Source organism: Pogona vitticeps, chromosome 7 (genome assembly GCF_051106095.1).
Source record: "Pogona vitticeps strain Pit_001003342236 chromosome 7, PviZW2.1, whole genome shotgun sequence".
NCBI lineage: Eukaryota > Metazoa > Chordata > Lepidosauria > Squamata > Agamidae > Pogona > Pogona vitticeps.
In genome coordinates, this window is record NC_135789.1 from 25,401,141 (window position 1) to 25,422,198 (window position 21,058).

Genomic DNA, 21,058 nt, shown 5'->3' on the forward strand with positions numbered 1-21,058 from the left:
CTCTGGAGACTCTTCCAAAATAGATGTGGCCCGGCTCTTTACGAGGGCAGAGAAAGGCCGTTTATGTTTATTTTGTCATTTATTTTGTTGTTTCTTTTCATGGTGTGCAATGTTGCAGGGAGAGGCAAGTCCTTGGGAACAGGGCTCTGTTCCCTTGGCTTGAGCATCGGCTCCTCCCTGACTCTTCCTGGCTTCCGGGCAGGGTTCCCCCCTCTGATCTATTCCCATCTCCTTCCTCTCCTGCCTTCGTCAGTGTACGGCTGCATCCCCTTCTTGGGCATCACCCTGGCCACGCTGCAGACCGTCGTGCGCTGGATCGAGGATAGCTGGAGGCGCCGTGCGCTTTGCGCAGGTCAGTCCCCACGGGGTCTGAGCTGGGGGCGCTGAGTGGGGACGGAGAGCAGAGGGAGGAGGGCAGCTCGGGCGGGTATCTCCGAGGCAGAAATCCAGCCAAACTCAACAGAGTTCATCTGTGCTTTGCATCGGCAGAACTAAGTATGGATGAAGTCCATTTCCCCCATGACTGTTGTCCAGTGTGTTTCTGCACGTATACATGGACAAGATCTGGATAAGGCTTTCATGCATTTTAATTCCAACCCCCTGTTATACTGTATTCATTTTTCAATTCCTGTCTGATTTTTGCCCCCATGTGCCATGTGCCCATTTCCAGGTATTTGGGGAAATGTGCCTCTTAAGCTGTGTGGGCATTTTCCAAAGGTCTGAGTTGGTTAGGCTCTTAGGATCTTAACCTGCAGGATCTTAGCCTCTCTGGCACCTGCCCCTTCCCAGCCCTCCAACAGATGTGCCGGGCCATCCGGATCTACCTGCAAAGCTGGGGGAAAAGCTCCTACCCCCGGATCAGGGTCCAGCAGTTCGCCAGCTACCTCTTTCCCCTCTACGCCTCCATGGTCCGCACGTGGCTGCCCGAAAGCGACCCCCAGGTAAGACGCCTCCAGCCCTCTCGGCTCCCACCCCCTGGGAGCAACCCTGCTTCCCGTTCTGTGGAGGGAAAGAGTTTGCATGGAGGAAGAAGGGAGGCGGCTGTACATATCCAGGAAATAAAGACAGTGGCCAGATTTAAGGGTCCGACACCCCACACAGCAGTCTCCTCCCTCCCCCTTCCCCCCATGCTGACAGGTCAAGCTGGCTGTTTTGAAGGCGCTGGGCCCCATGCTGAGCCTCCTCCTGCCCAAGAGGGAATTCCAGGCTCGGGTTTACGAAGACCTCCTTCTGCTCTCAGAGCAGTACGAGAGTGGGATCGACCCCATTCTTATCACAAAGGTGAGGCTCCTTCAGCCAGCCACGAATCCGTCATTCCCGTGGTCTCCTTGGCAAAGACACCCGGCTCGCTTCTCTTGGTTTCTCTCCAAATTGCTTCAAAATATTCCCCGTCCCCTTTCAACCAGACCTGACCTTGTCCTCCAAGGATCTGGTGCCAGGTAATCTTTTCCAAAAAAACCAAAAGGGGTCTGTGTACAGTATAAACGAGTTGCCCATTGCAGCCGGATCTTTGCAGTGGGGCCTTAAAGGTGAAGTCATTTTGTGTGGCTGATGGGGCCACAGAAAGGTCTGCCCAATCAAACTCGTTTTGAGTCCCGGAACATTAAACGGGGTGGAACACGGAGGAGTGGAAGAGTCGTCTGTGCTCAGTGGGAGGGAGGAAAGGAAAGGAAAGGAAAGGAAAGGAAAGGAAAGGAAAGGAAAGGAAAGGAAAGGATGGATGGATGGATGGATGGATGGATGGATGGATGGATGGAAGGAAGGAAGGAAGGAAGGAAGAAAGGAAGGAAGGAAGGAAGGAAGGAAGGAAGGATAAGGAAGGAAGGATAAGGAAGGATAAGGAAGGATGGATAAGGATGTGTCTGTACTCTTGCAGCTGCTGAGCCAGATCTTGAAAGCTTCCTTGGTGAACCATCACCCCATCCCAAGGCTGCTGGTGGAGCCCCTTACTTGTGTTCTGAGCCACCAGGTAAGGACTCAACAGACCCACAGAGCCCTCCGCCTTCTGGTGACTTGGGTGCCAGAGGAGAAGGCAGGGGCCTCTTCCCCTCCAACTGCAATGTGGCCAAAGCCTCCCTTCCCCTTTGTATTGTGGTCCTGATTCCCACCCTTTCCCTTTCTGTTTCCCTTTAGATTTGCATCCGGGGACGAGAGCCGCACAGCCAAGAGAACTGTGCTGAGATCTCCCACATCTTCTTGTGCCTGGGTAGGGCTTAGTTGGAGAAGGGGCGGGGGAGGCCCTTCCTGCTGCTGATCCCCCCCAAAAAGGAGACTGGGGGGGATCAACAAACCCACCCCTGCCCGACTTGCTGACACCGCAGTTCCTTTGCCCTTTCCCCACAGCCCGTTCCCGCCCCTCGGATCTGCTGGGGGCTTTTGAGAAGAAACTGGAAAAAGGCCACAAAGAGCTTCGGGTGATGTTGCTGCTCTTGCTCTCCAAAATCGTGGGTGCTCAGGGTGAGGAGGACCCTCTGAGGGGGTGGGGGCAGAGATGCCCTGGACACAGCATGTGCAGGTGCCTTAGGATGCCCACACACACACACACACACACACACACACACACACACACACACACACACACACACACACACACACACACACACACACACACACACACACACGCTTCCTGCTTCTCGAGATCATCCTATATGGAGAGTCTGTGGGCGACTCAGGGAATCCCTAGTCCGAAGGTCACCTCCTTCCTGATGTTGCAGAGGAGCCTGATGGCCGCCGGCCAGCTGATTGCTCCTCTCTCAGGTCCCCCACATCCTCAACGGGGCTGGAGGGGGCTAGGGAAAGGCAGGCGGCCCCCGTTTTGTGGGGGAGGCAGTCAGCTTGTGGCCTCTGTGGGGCTGAGGGCAACGGGATGAGGAGGGTTGTCCCAGCCCCAAAGGAGAGCAGGGTGGGTGGTGGGTTGGAGTGGTCCTTAAAACGATTGCTTCTGTCATGCATCCCTAGGCGCCTGAATCAAACAAGGTGGGGTAGAAGAAGCAGGTAAAACACACTCCCCCACCAGCACCAGAAAGCTTGTGGGCAGGAGACCCATAAAGAGAAGCCAGAAGGAGAGGCGGCTGCAGCTGATGGTTTTGGGTGGAAAGAAATGGGAAACAGAGTCCAGGAAACAGAGTCCACCCAGACTGTTCTGGGTGCCAATTGTGGTGGCCTTATTTCAGTTGCCAAGTGGGTCAGCCAGGGGGGTGCCCAGCCTCCAGGTGGAAGGAAAGAGGGTCCCAGCCTCTGGGAGGGGAGAGGAGGGGGGGTCTGGTCCTGCCTGGGGTCTTTTCTGCTCAAATAGACCAAGCCCCTGCCCTCTTCTGCCTTGGGCCTCTCCAAAGCCTCTCTGACCAGCACCGCCACCCTTGGTTCCTCTCTTGCAGCGCCGGAGGTCTGGAGCAGGAGGCAGCTGTGCGTGAAGGTGGTGAAGGCTGTGCTAAGGGACCGCAGTGCCAAGGTGAGGCCCAAGACACACAAGGGGATGAGGGTGGGGGTGGGGGCTAAGGCCCAAATCCGTGGGTTACAACTTGTGTCCATTGCTTTGTTCCAAGCAAGTGGGAGTCCTTGGGAGGGGCAGAGGTTCAGGTTGAGACTTGCCAGTGGGTCATTCATTTCAATTTTGGGGGGATTCCCCCCCCCGGGAGATATGGGTTGCCTTCTGAAATGGATTCCTTTCTCCTCCAAGCAAGAAATCGAATGGACTGGCCCAGATTAAAAGTCCAGGGACTGATTCCGGTGGTCTGCTTCAGGCCAGATCTCAAAAGCACCTGGCACAAAACCTCGGAGCCTCCCTTCCTGGGGTCGCCCCAAAGGATGTTCCCACATTTTCCTCCCCCCCCCCAGCCCAAACTATGCTGGACCCAGCCTCTGCTCTGAACCAAAGAAAACCGGAGTAGAGCGGTCAACTAGGCTGGGTTGGGTTGGGTGGCCAGGCTGCCCTGGAGCCCCATCCCCGGCCGCTGAACAGGATCCAAGGAGACCTAGCAGGAAGGAAGAGGAGGCAAAGAATGGCCAGGGGCAAAAGGGTCCCATCCTGGCCTCTCCTGGGTGAAGGAGACCATCCGGGTCCCTAGAGCTCAGCTCTGAGAGCAGACTGCCCACTTACCTGCCCTCCTCCTCCTCCTCTGGCTCGTAGGTTCGTCTGGCCATGCTCCGGGTCATCGAGAAGCTGCTGCACATGGGTTACTTTGAGAAGGTGGAAGGCTGGCCTCTGAGTTACATCTGTCTGCAGCTGGCTGTGTCTGCCCACCAGCTGGTATGAAAGGGGGGGCACACTGGCCTCTGTACCTTTCAAAATGCAGTAGGGACACACACACAAACATGCCCCAATATCTATGGGATCGGGGCCCTTGGCAGCTGGACCCAGGCAGATCCGGCAGGTGCTCTGTCTCCTCTTTCAGACGCACCCAACGCGGAGGCTCCCCCTGGGCGGCCTGGAGGAGAAGGCCATCGAGAGGGCAGCCATGGACGCCCTCCATGCAGCTGTGGCAACCCAGAGGTGTGCCAGCCAGGTGAGTGGCATGGGGAGATGGCACTCCTTTGGCAGGGGTGGAGATGATGCAGGGTGGTGGTGGGTGTGGGTAAGGAGCAGGGGGAAACGGGCCATGGTGGGGGATGTTTAGCACAAACGGTGAATTCCCTGAGCAGCCCAGCCCCTGACCCTTCTTCTGTCCTTGGCAGGAATTATGGGCGAGGATGCTAGGCTACCTAATGCAGCCCTATCACACCGCTTCCGCCGTGCCCTTGTGCCATGCCCTGAGGCTGCTGGCCAAGCAGCGGCTGCGCCAGGTGGCCTGCAAGGAAGGCAAGCTGGAACCAGGTGGGTTCCGAGACGCCCTACCATCATTCCTCCCGGGTTGAAGCTTCCATGTCCTGTGTTCAGGCCTCCAGAGATCTCTGGGGCTGCCGACAGAAATCTGGGACCCCCCTGTTTCAAGGTCTTCTCTCATTTGGAGGGTGGTTCTGGGGTCCTCCCATGCAGATTTGACACACGAGGCAGTCCCGCTCCCTTCCTGACTCTCCGACTGCGGGCCTGTAAAAGGCCCGGAGGGTGATCATCCTGCTGGGTGCTGCCTGCAGCTCTAAGGGGTGCTTGGTGGCCAGAGAATGGCCGACCTCTTGAGTTGTGTTCAGTGATTCATGCACCAGTTTTTCAGTCGCTGGGGAAGGAAAATTGGCCACGTGGCTGGGAAAACAGGATCCGTGGCTGATTCTTCACGTCCGTGACCACTATCCTCTCCCGTCCCTCCCTCTTTGCTGTTTCCCTTGCCGACTCTTCCCAGTGGACTCTCCGACCCCCCAGGAACTGCTGATTCGGCTGCTGGTGAGTGAGGACCTGGGCCCAGGGGAGAATCCTGCTCATCCGGTGGCCCCAGAAGAGAGGAGAACGGCTTGTCGGGGCTCCTTCGCTTCACAGAGAATTGGCACGGATGCTCATCCCGTGACCTCCCTCGGACCGCCACCTTCTGTGGTCCCACATGAAACCCTTCCCGTTCTTGCCCTCCCAGTTGTGCCTTCTTTACTCACAGAGCTTGGCGGTTTCACCCTTCGAAGAATCTGGCCGAGGGGCAGCTGCCTTGCGCCTGCTCAGCGCTCTGCGCCCGGAGATCTACCAGGATGTGGCCGAGCACTGGTGGGTGGAGGTGCCAGTCCTGGTCCGTTACCTGGAAGGTAAGCAGAGGAGAAAAGCCTTCCTTCTTTGTCCTGCCCTGCTTACAAGGGCCACTCAGCTGTATTTGGCCAGAGCTTGGCTACTGCAGCCGATTGTCCCTGGGCCCGCCCCCTGCCCACTTCAAGTAACCCTCTAGCCAGTCCTCTGATCTGCTGGCTGCCACCTCCCCCCCAAGGAGGAATGTTCTGTACCTCCTGCTTCCCAAGGTGACCCATTTCTTTCTCTCTCTCTTGTCCACGGAAGGCCACAGCAAGTACACGCTGGAAGCAGCCACGTGGGAGCAGAAGCTGCTGGAGGTATCATCCCCAGAAAGGCCAGGGATCTGATCTTCCACACAGCACCGGTGCCGGTCTCCTCGTCTGTAACCTGACCTTCTCTTCCCGGCCCCTCTGTAGTTCCTAGGGAAGTCTTTGCACCATCATCCTCAGTGGACGGGTGGCCCGGAGGAAGGCAGTGCGTGGATCCTGCGGCTGGGGCAGGAGATTGCGAAGCTGGTGGGCCTGGCTCACGGCTGCCCCGCCGAGAAGGTCAGTTCAGGGGGACCTTTGGGACGCTGTTCCCATCTCCTATCCCTTCGGCTTGGCTGTTTGGCAACCTGGCCCCCTTACTTCACAGGAAGACCTGTGCCGAGCCCCTTCCCGGGAGAGGCACAAGGAAACCTGCTTCCTGGCATTGACCACCCTTCAGCCAAGAGGAGGGGAGCCCATGGAGGCTGTTTCCCTGCCATGGCAGGCGCAGGTGGCAAGCCATGGAGGACAGGCTGTTCCATCACTTGTTCTAAAAACGAGCGTAAAAACACGGGTCCAGGGAGACAGACAGCTGTCGGAGAGACGTGGATTCCTGCCTCCGTGGCCTTCTGGGCCCCTTCCAATGCCATGATTCCGTGGACAAAGCCCGCTCCCAAACCCACCAAATAGGCCCCCTTTTGAATTCTTCAGAATTCTTTGGTTCCAGGTGAAGAAATAAATTAATAAATAAGGTGGAAGGCCTATTCTTTTGCATATTTGATCCTAGGAAGTATATCACCCGCTGTGGATCCTGGTGAAGACCTTCTGTGGCTTTGACACTCTCCCTCTTTCCCTCCTCCATGGGGCAACCGGGGTTCCAAATGGGGTTCTGAGTTAGATTTCGGGGATAGGGTTAGGGGGGACCGCTGGTGGGGGGAGAACCGCCGGCTGGGCAGGTCAAGCATCAATGACGGAGCCTATCCTTGGTCTTGGCTGGCTGACTCTCCCCTCCTTCAGGCGTTCCTCTACAAGGCCTTGGGGACGACCCTGTCCTTGGCAGAAGAGTCCAAGGGGGTGGCTTCACAGCTCATTGAGGTGATGATGCAGACGGATTACACTGATGAAGGTCAGAGAAAGGTGGGTGCCAGTTTCCGCTCCCTCTCTCCCCTGGGGCTCTTTCCCAGGTTGGTGTTATCCGTGTCCCCCCCCCCCCGTGAGCCCGTCTCCAACATGTCTACGGGACACATCCCCTTGCTTTGCAGGCAGATGTTTGTATCTGCATAGCTCTTCTCTCTTTCTCTGTATGTTGTGTTTGTGTGTGTCATCCTCAGGGCCTTCGCTGGTGCTTGGCTTATTGTGCGAAGGGGCAGCTGCGGGCGGTGCTGGCGGCCCTGAAACTCTTTGAGGAGAAGGCTGTGTCGGGCGCGGAGCTCGAAGAGGAGCCCGTTTGCCTTCACTCCGGCCAGGTCAGGCCCCCTCACTCACTCTGACCCTCTAAACACCCTTTAAAAGCCTGGCTTGGGCCCTTTTGAGGAGAAAGGCAGAGTAAAAATATTTAAAACAAATAAATTTGAATCAAATCTACTTACCGACTCTCTGGAGAGCCCAGAATACCCTTAACAGGGGAGCACTGCCCAGGCGGTACAGCCCACAGGACCTGACAGACCCCCCCCCTTTGTGTGCATTTGATGTTCACAAGGCCATCTGTGGCCCCGAGAGGGGGGGTTCACTGTGGCCCCTAAGCCTCCCTGCCGCCCCCCTTCCATGGCTCACTTCCATTGACCTCCTATCTCTCAGAGAGGCCTATAAAGCCCCCCCCCCATCCCAAGGTTGCCTTGGCATCTGGAGGACACGTTATCCCTTTCTGATTTGAATTTGGGGTAGAAGTGGGGAGGTTTTTGGGGGGGAAGAGGTGTTGGAGGGCAGGCATCTCTTCAAGATCCTGGAAGGGCAAAGAGAGAGCCCCCCCCCCCCGAGCCACAAGGGAGACCCTCCTTCCCCAAGCCTGGGGATGATGGACACGGCAGCCTGGTTGAGGAAGGCAGATACTGTCCCTCTTGCTGGGGCACACACGGTGCTTTCAGGCAGAGAAAGACCCTTCCCGCCATCCTCTCCATCACCCTTTCCCAAAGCAAAGATCCTCAAGAGAGAGAGACACACACACACACCCCGGCTTCCCTCTTCCCCTCTCCTCCAGGGCTTGGCGGAGACGGCCAGGGTGAGGAGCGCCCTCCTGTCGCTCTACAGCTGCACTGTGCTCTGGGCCCCCGGGGAGCAGCTGAGGGCTCACCTGGAGAGCAGGATTGTCCCCGGGATCCTGCGCCATTACGCGGCCTCGGCCGGTCCCCAGGTGAGGTGCTTTGGGGGAAATGGCGAGCAGGCATAGCAGAGGCCAAAAGGCTTTTGGTGGAAGGGTGGACGGGGATCCACCAGGCTCATTGGGCCGAACCCCTGAGCAGGAGGGGAGAAGGCGGGAGAGGCGATGGCAAACTTGAGAGAGCCCCCGAGCAGCAACCTACGTTGCAGGTGAAGCAGGGGAAAAAGGCAAACCACCCGCTCTCCTGAGCTGTTGTGGATATAAAAGGAGAGAAGGGGTTTGGGTCAGCGGTGAGCCCGCTGGGGCCTGGCTGAGGTCTGTGTCCTTCCTGCTGGTCTGCTGGGGGTCATCCTTCCCCCACCCCCTTGAAGGCCCTCTTCTCCCTCCAGAGAGCCAAGGACACCGAGCTGGTCCTCAGCTTCGCCCAGAGCGTGTCGGAGGTCAGTCTCTCCATCCAGGCCCACGGGGAGACCCGTGCTTTCCGCCTGTCCCAGAAGCGAGCCCTGCTGGACCATCTCATGGTGAGGGACAACGGGGGGGGGGGAGAGGGGAGGGGACGCTGCCTGGGCAGTGAGTCCCAGAAGGAATGAGTGCGGGGGGGATGGGGGGTGGCAGCTTTTGCCTCTGCTGGGACAGAACTGCCCATCAGGGGTTGAACGGTGAGGAAGGGGAGTTTGGGGTTTTTATTCCGGAAATTCCACGGGACGCCAAGGGGGAAGAAGGATCTCCCTTCTCCTCTCTTCTCGTCACTTTCTGGGTCGTTTTAAGTGACAACGGCTTCCAGTCCCTTGCACCGCCACCCCACCCACCCACCCACCCACCGTGCTGCTTCTTCCAGGACGTTCTCAAAGGCCAGCCCTCGGAGGCCATGCGGTCGCCCGCCTGCCAAGAAGTGCTGGTCGCCCTCCGGCACCTGAGGTGAGCACCCCTCTCTCTCTCTACCCATGCCGTCCTGCGGCAGATCCCCTGACACCCGCATGCGTTCTATCAGAGCCTGGTTCCGAAGCCCTGGGGGACAGCAGGGCCTTGAGCATGTGCAGAGTGCTTCTCTCCTCTCCTCTGCAGCTCTTTCCCCCTCTCGCAGGACGGGAATGTGAGCCAGCCTCTCCCTGTTAAGAAAGGAATATTTGGGGAAGGGGCTTCTCCCTTGGGTCTCCCCCCTTCCCCCCGCTTCGGGCGCCACACTTGCTGGGAAGCTGGTTGCAAGGGCAGTGGCCACCACGTGGGGCTTGTGGCCGGAAGACCCGCCAAGACCCTAATGGGGCTCTGGTCAGTTGCCAAGCAGGGATTTATTCCCTCACTACAGTCAGGTGCCGGAGCGGCTCTGCCACGAGGAGAGCGTGGAGTTGGCCGAGCGCTGTATCAGCCACGTCGTGGCCCTTCCGCCTTCGGGGCTCTTGGGAGACACCACACAGGTGAGCGATGGGGCTGGCAAGAGGGGGGTGCCCTCCCACTGGGGAGAGGGATGCTTCGGAGGGGCCACTGTTCCTCCCAACCCCCTTCCCTCCTCCGCAGGCTCTTTACACGGAGACCCTGGCTGCCTTATCTGGTCTGGTGGAGACCCTCCTGGCGGAGCGAGAGGCAGGGAGCGCCGGATCGGGGTGGTTCCAGCAGGTCTTCCAGGTGAGGGGGAGCCCACCACCACCAGATCCCCACCAGGCTTCACGGCGGAAGCCCCTGGTCCTCCCACCATGCAGACCCTGACTCTCGCCGTTGTCGGCACGGCGGTCCGATTCTTGCACTGGCAGTAATTCCTCTCTCCCTTCGACCCCCCCCCCCCACTTTCCCCGCAGCTCTTGGGCTACTGGCTGGTGTCGGAGCGTGAATGGGAGCGTGCCCGGGCCATGCAGGTCGCTGCCCGCCTGTTGAAAGCCCGTCACCAGGGTGGCACCTCTGTGAGTCCTGGCCGTTTTTTGGGCGAGTCCCTTTCTTCCGGCTCCCTGACGGTGGGAGGAGGAATCCGGGCCCCCCCGGGCTAGGCCATCCATCAGGCTGACTCCGGCCCTGCCCTGGGCCCCCTTGCCGGGAGGTGGGGCTGCCAGAGGCGCCCTCTCCAACTCATGCCCCAGCCTCCACTTGTCTGCCCCACAGCCAGCGCTCCCTGTGGGCCAGGTCGGACGCCTGCTTGGAGCCCTGGGGCCTTCCACCTGCGACCCCCTGGCTGCCATCCGGCAGGGTGCTGTGGAGTGCATCGAGGTGCTGCTGAGCCTCCCAGGTGAGCTGCCTCCCCAAAGGGCTTCTTCTTACCTTCATAAAGCCCTTCATTTAAATGTTTACCTACATCAGCGGTTCCCAACCTTGGGAAACCAGGTGTTCTTGGACTGCAATTCCCAGAAGCCTTCACCACCAGCTGTGCTGGCCAGGAATTCTGGGAACTGCAGTCCAAGGACCTCTGGAAACCCAAGCTTGGGAGCCACTGAGCCAAACCAAAGGGGAAGGGGGATCATCATTGCCACTAACATTTGCATCTTAGCCTGGAGCTTCCCTCTCTGTGCGTTCCAAGGCTGGATGCTTTGCCTCTTAATGTAGAGAAATTGCATCTAAGACCTCCTGGTTAGTTCTGTTACTCTGAGAGCAAATGCTTTGGATCCTGTTTCCAGGAAGGCTAGCACCCCCCTGTGCTTTAATAACACTATTATATCTTAATTTTTGTGTGTGCTGTATTTTTAAGTTTACAATGTTTCTAATAATTCATCATGTTTCATGTATGTTTATTCTTTTATATCACTTTGGTGTTACAGTACTTAATTTTAGTTTATTGTCGTTGGTGATTGTTTTATTCTCTGTTGCGAACTGCCTGGCAGGGCCTTGGGAGCCGGATGGATGGATGGATAGATGGATGGATGGATGGATGGATGGATGGATGGATGGATGGATGGATGGATGGATGGATTGAACGAACGAACGAATGAACGAATGAACGAATAGATCTTTTTCTCTTCTGGAAGGGCTTTACCCACATGTAGGAGCCTGCAAGGGTAGTGATGCAGGTATCTTAAGTGAGATGCTCTTGGGGGGGGGGAGACGGTCTTGTGGCTCCTTCTGCCCAGCCCTGGCTTTAGGCGATCATGTCTGGAAAGAGGACCCACCACCAGAGAAGCAACTCTTTCTGAAAAATCAGTGCCCACTGCCGGAGACCCTCCTGCAGAGGAAAGCGTCCAGGGCCGCCTCTTCCTCCCCGGCAGTGACTTCTGCGGCAGAACCTGTGCGCCATCCCGGCTTCCTTCCCTCTGGCCGTTTCTTCCAGGAGCCATGAGATCCCCAGAGCCCAAGGGCCGCACCTGGGCCTCGTGGCTGCATTGCATTCAGCGGGACCTGCAGAGCGAGAGCACCAAGGAAGTGCGCACTGCCTCCCTCCAACTGGCCAAGGTGCGGCAGGTCCGAGAGCCTCGGGGAACAGGAGCAAGGGTGGGGTGGGGTGGCCGAGGAATCACGGAGGGTCTGGGATGTGTGGAGGTCCCTGTGGCTTCCCTGCACATCCCTCAGGGTTTCCTTTCTCCCTCTCGGGCACCTGGATAGGGTAGAACCCCTCTGTAGGAACAAGGATTCTTTGGAGGGGGGATCTGAGTTCCGAACAGGCTTTCTCTGAACCAAGGATTCCAGGGGATCTGGAACGGCTGAGACGGGAGGGACCCCCCTCGTCCCAGGCAGAGGGACCTGCTCTGCGCGTCTCCCCCCCAACCCTGCCACCCCCTCGCTTCCTGTCCCTCCCCTAGGTGGTCAGCCGCGCATTGCACTCCAAGGAAATGGTGCCCTTCCTGCGCTCCTTGCTGGAGCAACTGAGGACCGTGAATGCCGCCTGCGACCAGGCCGTCCTTTGGTGGTTCGAGGTGGCCGCGAGGGAGCGAGGGACTGATCTGAAGGACAAGGTAAGGACAGGTGTATGAAGGCCCCTCTGCAGGCCAGGTAAGGAAAGACCACCGGCCAGGGATCTGAAGGTGACGACCCCCGGCTTAGGCAAAGGCCACCAAGAGCGGAGAGGGGAGGAGGAAACCTGTTAATGTTTCCATGGGTTTGATCCTCAGGTGGGGCTGAAGGAAGCATCGGCCGCTTCGTTGGTCTCGGGATTTTGTCGACAGGAGCAAACAGGAACAGAAAGGCTGAGCTTTCCTCTCCTCTCCCTCCCAGGTCCGGGGTTTGGTGGCGGTCCTTTGCTCCTCCCTGCAGTGGGCCGAGGACCCCTCCCTGCGGCGCTCCTTGGCCCAGGCCCTCTGCGTGTTGGCGGAGCACCACTCTCGAGGGGTCTGTGCCTCCCTGGTGGAGCAGCCCCTTCTCCAGCCCAGGTGGGTGCAGGTGACCCCAAGGGCCCGGCCCTGCCAGGGGGCAGAGGGAGGCGGAGGCTTCAGGCGGCTCCCCCCCCCCCCCAGGGCAGCCAGAAAGGGGTAGCCCACGGCTCATCGGCTCATCCAGGATGGTTGTGGGTGGTTGTTTGCTTGTTCTAAATCCATTTAAAATTTTTATTGCTGGATGCAGAGAGAGGAGCCGGTGGGGGTTCTCTCTCTCTCTCTCCCTCTCTCTCTCTCTCTCAGATGCCAAGACTGGGCTTGGATCTTTGGGGCTGGAGGGAGAGAAGGCGTTTCCTCCTGTGCCTCAGGCAGCAAAAAGTCTTGGGCATTCCCAGGCTGGACCACCTGGGAATCAAGAGGGCTTTGACCCCTGGAGGAGAAAACTTTGCCCCTCTGACAAGGCTTTGCCCCCAAATCCCTTCTTCCCCAACAAGCAGGGGAGAACCGAAGCTATCTTTTGACCCCTTCCTCACTTCCGTGACCTCCCGTTATTCTGAGTACCGCTTCCCAGAGTCCCCCTCAGATGACCCTGTGCATTTTTAGAAGGACGTCCCCTGCCTGCAAGCTCATCTCTCTGCCCTGTGGCTTTTGCAGGGCAAGAAGGGAGCTCTGGGCCGCCATCGTGACTCACCCGAGCTGCCGAGCCTCAGCCCTGAAGCATTTGCTCCGCTGGGTGATGTCGGACGGGAGCAGCGCCCCAAATTGTGTTCTGGTGAGGCTTCTGCCCACGGGAGGCTCATGAGTCTTGGGGGGGGGCGCCAAGGAGGGCCAGTGGCTCCCTCACTCCTTCCTTAGTGGATTTCTCAGCCCTCGGCAAGGTCAGAGGTGGGGACGATGGGTGCCGTTATTCTTTCATCCCAGCTGAATTTTTTTCCCTCCCCTCCCCAATTTTTTTTAAAGTTGTCATTTCATAATTTATTATTTACTAACAAGAACACTCAGCTTTGCCCCCGGGTTGAAGGAGTCTTCAGTTTGGTGCTCCGAAGCCATGGTAGAGTGACTGAATTTTGGCCGTGCAAGCTACCAGCCTATGGAACGCAAACGGGCATTTTAAAAGAAATAACCCCAAGGATGGGTGCTGAGTTTCACAGATCTGGGCTTCATGGCAGCAGACAGACAAGAGACAGGCCTGTCTCATTCTTTTTTTTTATGAAAGAGAAAACAAAACATCAAGGAAGTGCTGGGCACTTAATACAGTGTCTTGTGGTATATATTTTTTAAAAAATCAGGGTGAAGGAGCTGCCTTCGGTCATCCTTTCTGGTTTTTGACCTCTCCCTGATCCTCTCTGGGGCCACTGGACACGACACAGAAAAAAGCCATCCGGCAAGGAGGAAGCCACACAGCTCCCTTTGCAGCTGGCAAAGCCCCCTCTCCTGTTTCCAGGGGCCCAGAGGTTGAACTTGCCTTGGACGGGGTTGCTTTGAGAAGGAAGGAGCCCCAAACCTCAGTCAGGAAGCCCCGAGAGAGTCCACAGTCCCTGGCCGCAACTCGATATTTTGGGGGGGGGGGGGATAATAAGAGGGAAAGACTGACTTCTTCCTGGCACCTCACCCATCTGTGCCAACCAACCTGGGCTAAAAGAGGCAAAGCTGTGGCAGGAGCTCCCTATGAAGAAGCCAGCTCAGCAGGTTTTGGGATTGCCCCGTGGTATTGCCCCGGGTTTGTGTGCCTAGCGATTCCAGGGACGTCTCCAAGCCAAGGATTTCTGTGGAGCTGGGAAGGACTTTACCCCCCAAATTCCCTGAGCGCCAATGCCACTCAAGGGCCGTCAGTGCCGGCCCCCCGACCTCCAGAAGAGGGGCCCTCGTCCCCCCCAGCCCCTCCCACGGCTGTGTCTCCTCCAGGTGCTCTTAGCCCTCCGAGAGGTGGTCGTGGCCTTGGACAGCTGGACCGGGCTCTCCTCGCTACTCTCCGATCTGTGCCATGTTCTCCTCTTCTGGCTCAGCCAGGACTGGTCCGGAGAGATGCCACAGGCAGCCTGTTCCCTTCTGGAAGGCAACGGGGAGCTGGAAACGGGATGGGCAGGGGCCCGGGGGTAAGTCACCCCCACACCTTCCCTAGCCGGCCCCTTTCTTGCCCAGCCACGCCTTGACGTTCCTTGGAGGCTTCGGTTCCTCACGTGTCCTTTTCTCGGCTCGCCAGGAAGGGGCTCGGCTCTTTCCGCTGTGCCAAGGGGGGGGGGGAAGCCCACCTGCCAGGGATCGGAAGCTGTGCCAAGCCGCACTCCTCTGGCTACTGGGCTGGTCATCTCAGTAGCCCCTTCCTCCCTGGGCCTGTAAAGAGGAGGACCACGGGCTTCCTTCCTCCTCGGCTGAAGGATTCTGCCCTCGGGTAGACGTGGCAGGAGCCGCGAGTGGGGTTGGCCTTTCTTGCTCCCAACCCAGTGACTGGGTCTGTCTTCCAGACTGGCGGTGGAGGTGCTGCAGACCATGCTCAGCCAAGTGATTCCAGAGGCCACGTGGGCGATGGAGGCAGAAAACGCCTGGGCCCTCCTGAGAGAGCCAGAGAGCCGTCTTAAGGGGTGTTACATACAGCACTGATGTTACCTGTCTGTCATGGGTTTGGAGGGAAAGTTCCATCCTATGGGGAGTGGAAGGCGGGACATCAGGAGGAGGGGCTGTATTGTATAAATATGTGATGCCTGTGTGGTGAGAGAGGTGAAGCTGAAGAGAAGCTGGAGAAGAGCTGAGAGAAGAAGCTTGAGTGGGAGTCTGTGTGTCAGACAGGGTACTACTGTGTGTCAGTCAGTACCAACCTGATAGGTTCAGGTGTCTGTTGGTTAGCCAGAACTGATAGGTTCAGGGTCTGTGCTTCAAGTTAAGGGTTCTGGGTGAACCAAACTGTGTGTATGTATGAGTGAGAATAAGCCACGTTACTTTATGTTATTCACCTGATGGTTTTATTTTTCCCTGTGTGTATTTAAAATAAACCTTATTCTTTTTATTGTTTAAAAATCCATCCCTGGTCTGTGTGACTTCTTACAGGGAATGGTTGGTGGCAGCTTAGTGTAACTGTGTGACAGATCCCAGTAGGTCTGGGTTTGTCACATTGATTGGTGTCCAGCGTGTGGGATACGACTGGTCCAGTTGTCCAGCGGTCCAGCAAAGCCTTGGCAAGTGTGCCCAGAGCAAGGGGGGTCTAGTCAGGGACAGTCTGAGGCGCGTAGGTAATCTTCTAGGTGTACCTCACGGGGAGGTGCGCTAGTAGAAGAACGTGCCAACTGGGGAGACTTAGATTAAGGTGCTCTGAGGCAGCCTAGTTTTGGCGGGAAAAAGCTGAGGCAAAACTGCGTAGCAACAGCGAGCTAGCTTGCCAGCTGAGAGGCCCAGCAGAGGGGGGTAGGCTCTGACTCGATACTGTTGCAAGTTAGTGCTGAAGAACAGCAGCAATCTCTAGGGAGAGCTGGTTCTGAGGCAAGAAGGAAAAAAGTGGTCGTTTTATTTTGAGGCTTGACTTTTAAAGCAGCCTGTTCTGAGGGGGGATTATGCCCTTGACTCGAAGCCAGATGGCCGAAATGAGTGAAGTGAAAGACCCCCAGATTGACCAAGGTTCTGAGGATGAATTTGGCTCAGTGCAAGGTGACAGCACAGGAGAGCAGGACCCAGAACTCAGAAAAATACTCCTAGCCCAACAGCATGAACTGAGGGTGAGGGAAATGGAGGAAAGATTAGAGAGAGAAAGAAGGCAATTTGAAATACAGAGAATTGAATTGGAATTGCAGAGAGAGAAAATGGCGTTTGAATTAAAAAAATTGGAACTGATGAATCAGAACAATAATAATAATAGGGATTCTGAGGGAGGCCAACTGTCTAAAGCTGACCTGAAGAAATTCCCTGTGTACCACAAGGGAGATTGTCCTGAGGTGTTCTTTTCCTTAGTGGAAAGAGCGTTTGTGGACTTCTCAGTGAGGGAAACTGAGAAGATGACCATCATGCGATCTTTAATCAGTGGTAGCCTGGCTGAGGTTTATGCCGAGATGCCTGAGGAACTGATGAAAGATTTTGCAGAGTTTAAAAAACTGGTGTTTGCCAGACATGGGATAAATGCGGAGCAGCTGAGACAAAGATTCAGGTCCCTCACAAAAAAACCAGAACAGACTTTTACCCAAGTGGGGGCCCAATTGGTGAGGCTGCTTGAGAAATGGCTATCGCAGGAGGGGACAGAGACCTATGAGCAGCTTAAAGACTTGATAGCACTGGAACAGTTCTATTCAGTCCTGCATGGGGAATTGAAATTCCAGGTGAGGGAAAGGAAACCGAGGTCTGTGGCAGAAGCCGCAGAGATCGCAGATTTTATTTCCCAAATAAGAAAGCCCTTGGGTGAGGGGAAATCTGTAGGTAAACCCAAAGAAACCTACAGCAAGTACTCTCAGGGACCAGGGAAAAGCCAGCAAGGGGGAGGGGCCCATGGTGAAGGGAAGCCCTCAGACATGAAACTAAGACCTCAGATTTTGGAGGGAAAACCAAAACAAGATGAGAGAGAATCAAAATACACCAGAAAATGTTATTTCTGTCAGGGAAAGGGTCATCTAATCTCAGAGTGTGAGAAATTAAAGCAGCTAAAAGGAATGGTGCCTCAGAATTCTAGTGGGACCAAGCCAAAAGCTGTGTTCTGTGTCCAGAAAGAGCAAGGCTCAGTGTCACTGAGGGAGCCTGTTGCCATGGCTACTCAGTCTGGAACAGCTACCTCTGCTGATCAGGCTGAGGAAAATGGTCCTCTTGTGGAGGTAAAGCGCTGCTTGCTGATAAAAACAGATTCTCAGTTGTTTGAGACAGCAGGGGTGGATGTAGGAATATTTGACCGTCAGTATAGGGGGCTGCGGGACACTTGTTCCCAGGTAACCCTGTGCCATCCAGATATTATTCCTAGGGAGTTTATAATCCCAAATGAGAGCATGAAGGTGGCAGGGATTGAGGGGCAGGTAATCTCTCTGCCAGTAGCAGAGGTACCTGTCAACTTTCAAGGCTGGAGGGGAGTTTGGAGGCTAGCGATTTCATCGACTCTGCCAGCAGCCGTGCTCGTGGGAAATGACCTGGCTGAACATGTGAAACGGGTGCTAGTGATTACACGCTCACAAGCCACCACAGGGACAGTTCAGGGGGGTAATGATGAGCCAGAGACGGAGGCAGAAGGGAGTTCAGAAGCTGTGGTGGAAACCTTAACCACAGACAGCAGATTTGGACAGGAGCAAAAGGCAGACGCCACTCTCCAAAAGTGTTTTGAACAGGTGACTGACGCCCAGCTAACACCTGAAACCCCAGTGAGATTTCTGGAGAAAAAGGGGATTTTATACAGAGAAACCCTGAGGAATATCTCAAAAGGGGGAGATGGGATCAGAAGTCAGCTGGTGGTACCTGAAAAGTATCGCCCCATGATCTTACAAAGGGGTCACTCTGACATGTTTGCTGCACACTTAGGGGTGAACAAAACACAGCAGAGAATCACACAGAATTTCTACTGGCCTGACATAGGGAAGCAGATCAGGGAGTTCTGTAAACAATGTGATGTGTGTCAAAGGCAGGGGAATAACCGCGACAGGACCAAAGCAAAGTTGTGCCCTTTGCCTGTGATTGACACTCCGTTCAAATGCATAGGGGTGGATATTGTGGGACCTTTGCCCAAGGCCACAAAGAGGGGGAACAGGTTCATTCTAACAATTGTGGACCATGCCACAAGGTATCCTGAAGCCATACCCTTGACTAACATTGAAACTAACACAGTGGCCGATGCTTTGGTGGGGTATATGTCCAGGATGGGATTTGCCTCAGAGATAATCACAGATTTGGGCGCATCGTTCACGTCAAAGCTTATGAAACGCTTATGGCAAATCTGTGGAATTAAGCACAAGGAAACCACTGCCTATCATCCGGAAAGTAATGGGTTAACTGAGAAGTTCAATGGGACTCTAATGCGCATGATTAGGGCTTACTTGGCAGAGAATCCAAACAATTGGGACCAGAAGCTGCAATCCCTTTTGTTTGCTTATCGATCAGTGCCACAAGCCAGTACCGGGTTCAGTCCATTTGAACTTTTATTTGGGAGAAGGGTGAAAGGGCCCCTTGATTTGATCAAACAAAATTGGGAGCAGATCACCCAGGATGACCCACAAGACGTTGTGACATACATAGACACCTTGATGAATGACCTAAGGAGAAATCTAGAGCTGGCAGCAGAAAACCTGCAAGCTCAGAAGGTCAGACAGAAAACATGGTTTGACCACAAAGCTAGAGAGAGGCACTTTGACCCAGGGGAGGAAGTGCTTTGGCTTAGGCCCTGCAGAGAGAATAAACTGCAGCTCAAATGGGCAGGACCATATAGGGTCATTTCCAAGATGTCAGACCTGAACTACCTAATAGAGCAGGAGGAGAACCAAGCAAGGAGGGTGGTTCATGTGAATGCCCTAAAACCCTACTACAGAGGGGAACAGAGGGTTTTATTTGCGATAAAAGCAGCTGAGAGTGAGGAAGCTGAATTACCCTTCTGGGAGGGTAGAGGGGAAGTAAAATACAACCCAGAGGAGGTAAAGATCAGTCCTGCACTCACCCAAGACCAGCAGCGAGAACTAAAAATGCTGCTTAGTAAATATCAACAGGTGTTCTCCAACAAGCCGGGGATAGTGAAGGGAGTGATGCATCGGATCCACACAGGGGATGCACCCCCGCAGGCAGTATCCCCATACCGAGTAACGGGACCCTACAGGGACAAGGTGCGGAAGGAGCTGGACGAAATGCTAAGGGAGAACATAATCGTCCCCTCTTCTAGTCCTTGGTCCTCTCCGATAGTCCTTGTGGACAAGCCTGATGGGAGCATTAGGTTTTGTGTCGATTACAGGAAATTAAACCGTGTAACCACTCCTGATGCCTACCCAATGCCCAGGCTAGACAACCTGATTGAAACCATAGGGGGTTGTCGGTTCATCTCATCATTGGACCTGGTAAAGGGATATTGGCAATTAAGAATTGATCCCAGGGATCAAGAAAAGACTGCCTTTTGCAGCCCTTTTGGTCTCTATGAGTTTCGAGTCCTGAGCTTTGGTCTCAGAAATGCACCAGCCACATTCCAAAGGCTGATGGACCAGACCTTAGCAGGGCTCAGTGACTTTACAGTGGCCTACATTGACGACATAGGGATCTTCAGTAATACCTGGGAAGATCACCTGTTACACCTGGAGTTAGTGCTGCAGAGGTTAAGTGCAGCAGGGCTAACAGTAAAGGCCAGCAAGTGTCAGCTGGGTAGCCCAGAAATAAAATACTTGGGTCACATGGTAGGGGGAGGAATGATAAAACCCCTGGAGGCCAAAATAGAAGCTGTTCGTGATTGGCCCAGACCCAACACCAAGAAAAAAGTCAAATCATTTCTTGGGTTGGTGGGCTACTACAGAAAGTTCATCCCGAGGTTTAGCGAGATTGCGGCTCCGCTGACCGATCTGACGAGGAAGACGGCTGATGACCGCATCCCGTGGACCAGCGACTGTGAGGCGGCGTTCCAGAGGTTGAAGGAGGCGTTAATCAACTATCCTGTCCTGCGTGCTCCAGACTTCGACCGGGAGTTCATCATCTACACCGATGCGTCTAACAGCGGGGTAGGAGCAGTTCTGTGCCAGGAGGATGAGAATGGTGACCAACATCCAGTGTCCTACCTGAGTAGGAAACTTCAAAAAGGTGAGAGACATTTGGCAATCGTGGAGAAGGAGTGTTTGGCCATAGTCTACGCGATCCAGAAGGCCAAGCCTTACATCTGGGGAAGACATTTTATTCTGTGTACTGACCATTCACCATTGCAATGGTTAAAGACAATGAAAACCCACAATAGCAAACTTATGAGGTGGGCTTTAAACCTACAGGACTATGACTTTGAAGTGAAGGTGGTCAGAGGGTCAGTGAACTGTGTTGCTGACGCCTTATCAAGAAGACCTGAAGAATGAAGACGGCGAAAGAACATGGACTATATGTATATAATGATGACAAAAAGTTAAAATGTACCTGTGTTTTTTGAATTTGGTTTGTATGAATAAAGGTAAATGGATGTATTGTATTTGGTAAATGTTTAAATGCCTATTTGCTATGGTTAACTTAGAATGTAAGTATGAGTAAGTATAATAAGGTATGTATAACTGTTGTTGTGTATTTTATTCAGGTTGTTTTTTGGTGAAAAGCACGTTAGCTTTCCCCCTACAAAACAACTTATAAAGAGGGGAGGTGTTACATACAGCACTGATGTTACCTGTCTGTCATGGGTTTGGAGGGAAAGTTCCATCCTATGGGGAGTGGAAGGCGGGACATCAGGAGGAGGGGCTGTATTGTATAAATATGTGATGCCTGTGTGGTGAGAGAGGTGAAGCTGAAGAGAAGCTGGAGAAGAGCTGAGAGAAGAAGCTTGAGTGGGAGTCTGTGTGTCAGACAGGGTACTACTGTGTGTCAGTCAGTACCAACCTGATAGGTTCAGGTGTCTGTTGGTTAGCCAGAACTGATAGGTTCAGGGTCTGTGCTTCAAGTTAAGGGTTCTGGGTGAACCAAACTGTGTGTATGTATGAGTGAGAATAAGCCACGTTACTTTATGTTA

General features: G+C 55.0%; 2 protein-coding genes and 1 long non-coding RNA gene across 3 annotated transcripts; all 3 read left to right on the plus strand.

Moving 5' to 3' along the window:
- The first annotated feature begins 2,648 nt into the window (after positions 1 to 2,648).
- LOC144584019 (maestro heat-like repeat-containing protein family member 2A) lies at positions 2,649 to 5,325 on the plus strand. The gene is made up of 6 exons (XM_078379100.1): positions 2,649 to 2,757; positions 3,378 to 3,451; positions 4,130 to 4,249; positions 4,395 to 4,505; positions 4,675 to 4,813; positions 5,297 to 5,325. Exons 1-6 carry the CDS (start codon positions 2,649 to 2,651, stop codon positions 5,323 to 5,325), a joined length of 582 nt encoding a protein of 193 aa, XP_078235226.1.
- Positions 5,326 to 5,509: 184 nt separating this feature from the next.
- On the plus strand, positions 5,510 to 6,101 carry LOC144583965 (uncharacterized). The gene is made up of 3 exons (XR_013537902.1): positions 5,510 to 5,664; positions 5,909 to 5,961; positions 6,061 to 6,101. It is a non-coding gene; the product is annotated as an uncharacterized LOC144583965 (long non-coding RNA).
- A 269-nt stretch (positions 6,102 to 6,370) lies between these two features.
- On the plus strand, positions 6,371 to 15,036 carry LOC110083298 (maestro heat-like repeat-containing protein family member 2A). Its single transcript, XM_078379101.1, has 16 exons — positions 6,371 to 6,403; positions 6,910 to 7,029; positions 7,224 to 7,358; positions 8,090 to 8,242; positions 8,599 to 8,730; positions 9,048 to 9,127; positions 9,516 to 9,624; positions 9,725 to 9,832; positions 10,003 to 10,104; positions 10,301 to 10,424; positions 11,457 to 11,578; positions 11,926 to 12,078; positions 12,338 to 12,492; positions 13,090 to 13,207; positions 14,341 to 14,531; positions 14,901 to 15,036. The coding sequence occupies exons 1-16, from the start codon at positions 6,371 to 6,373 to the stop codon at positions 15,034 to 15,036; spliced, it is 1,971 nt and encodes a 656-aa protein (XP_078235227.1).
- The last annotated feature ends 6,022 nt before the right edge of the window (positions 15,037 to 21,058 follow it).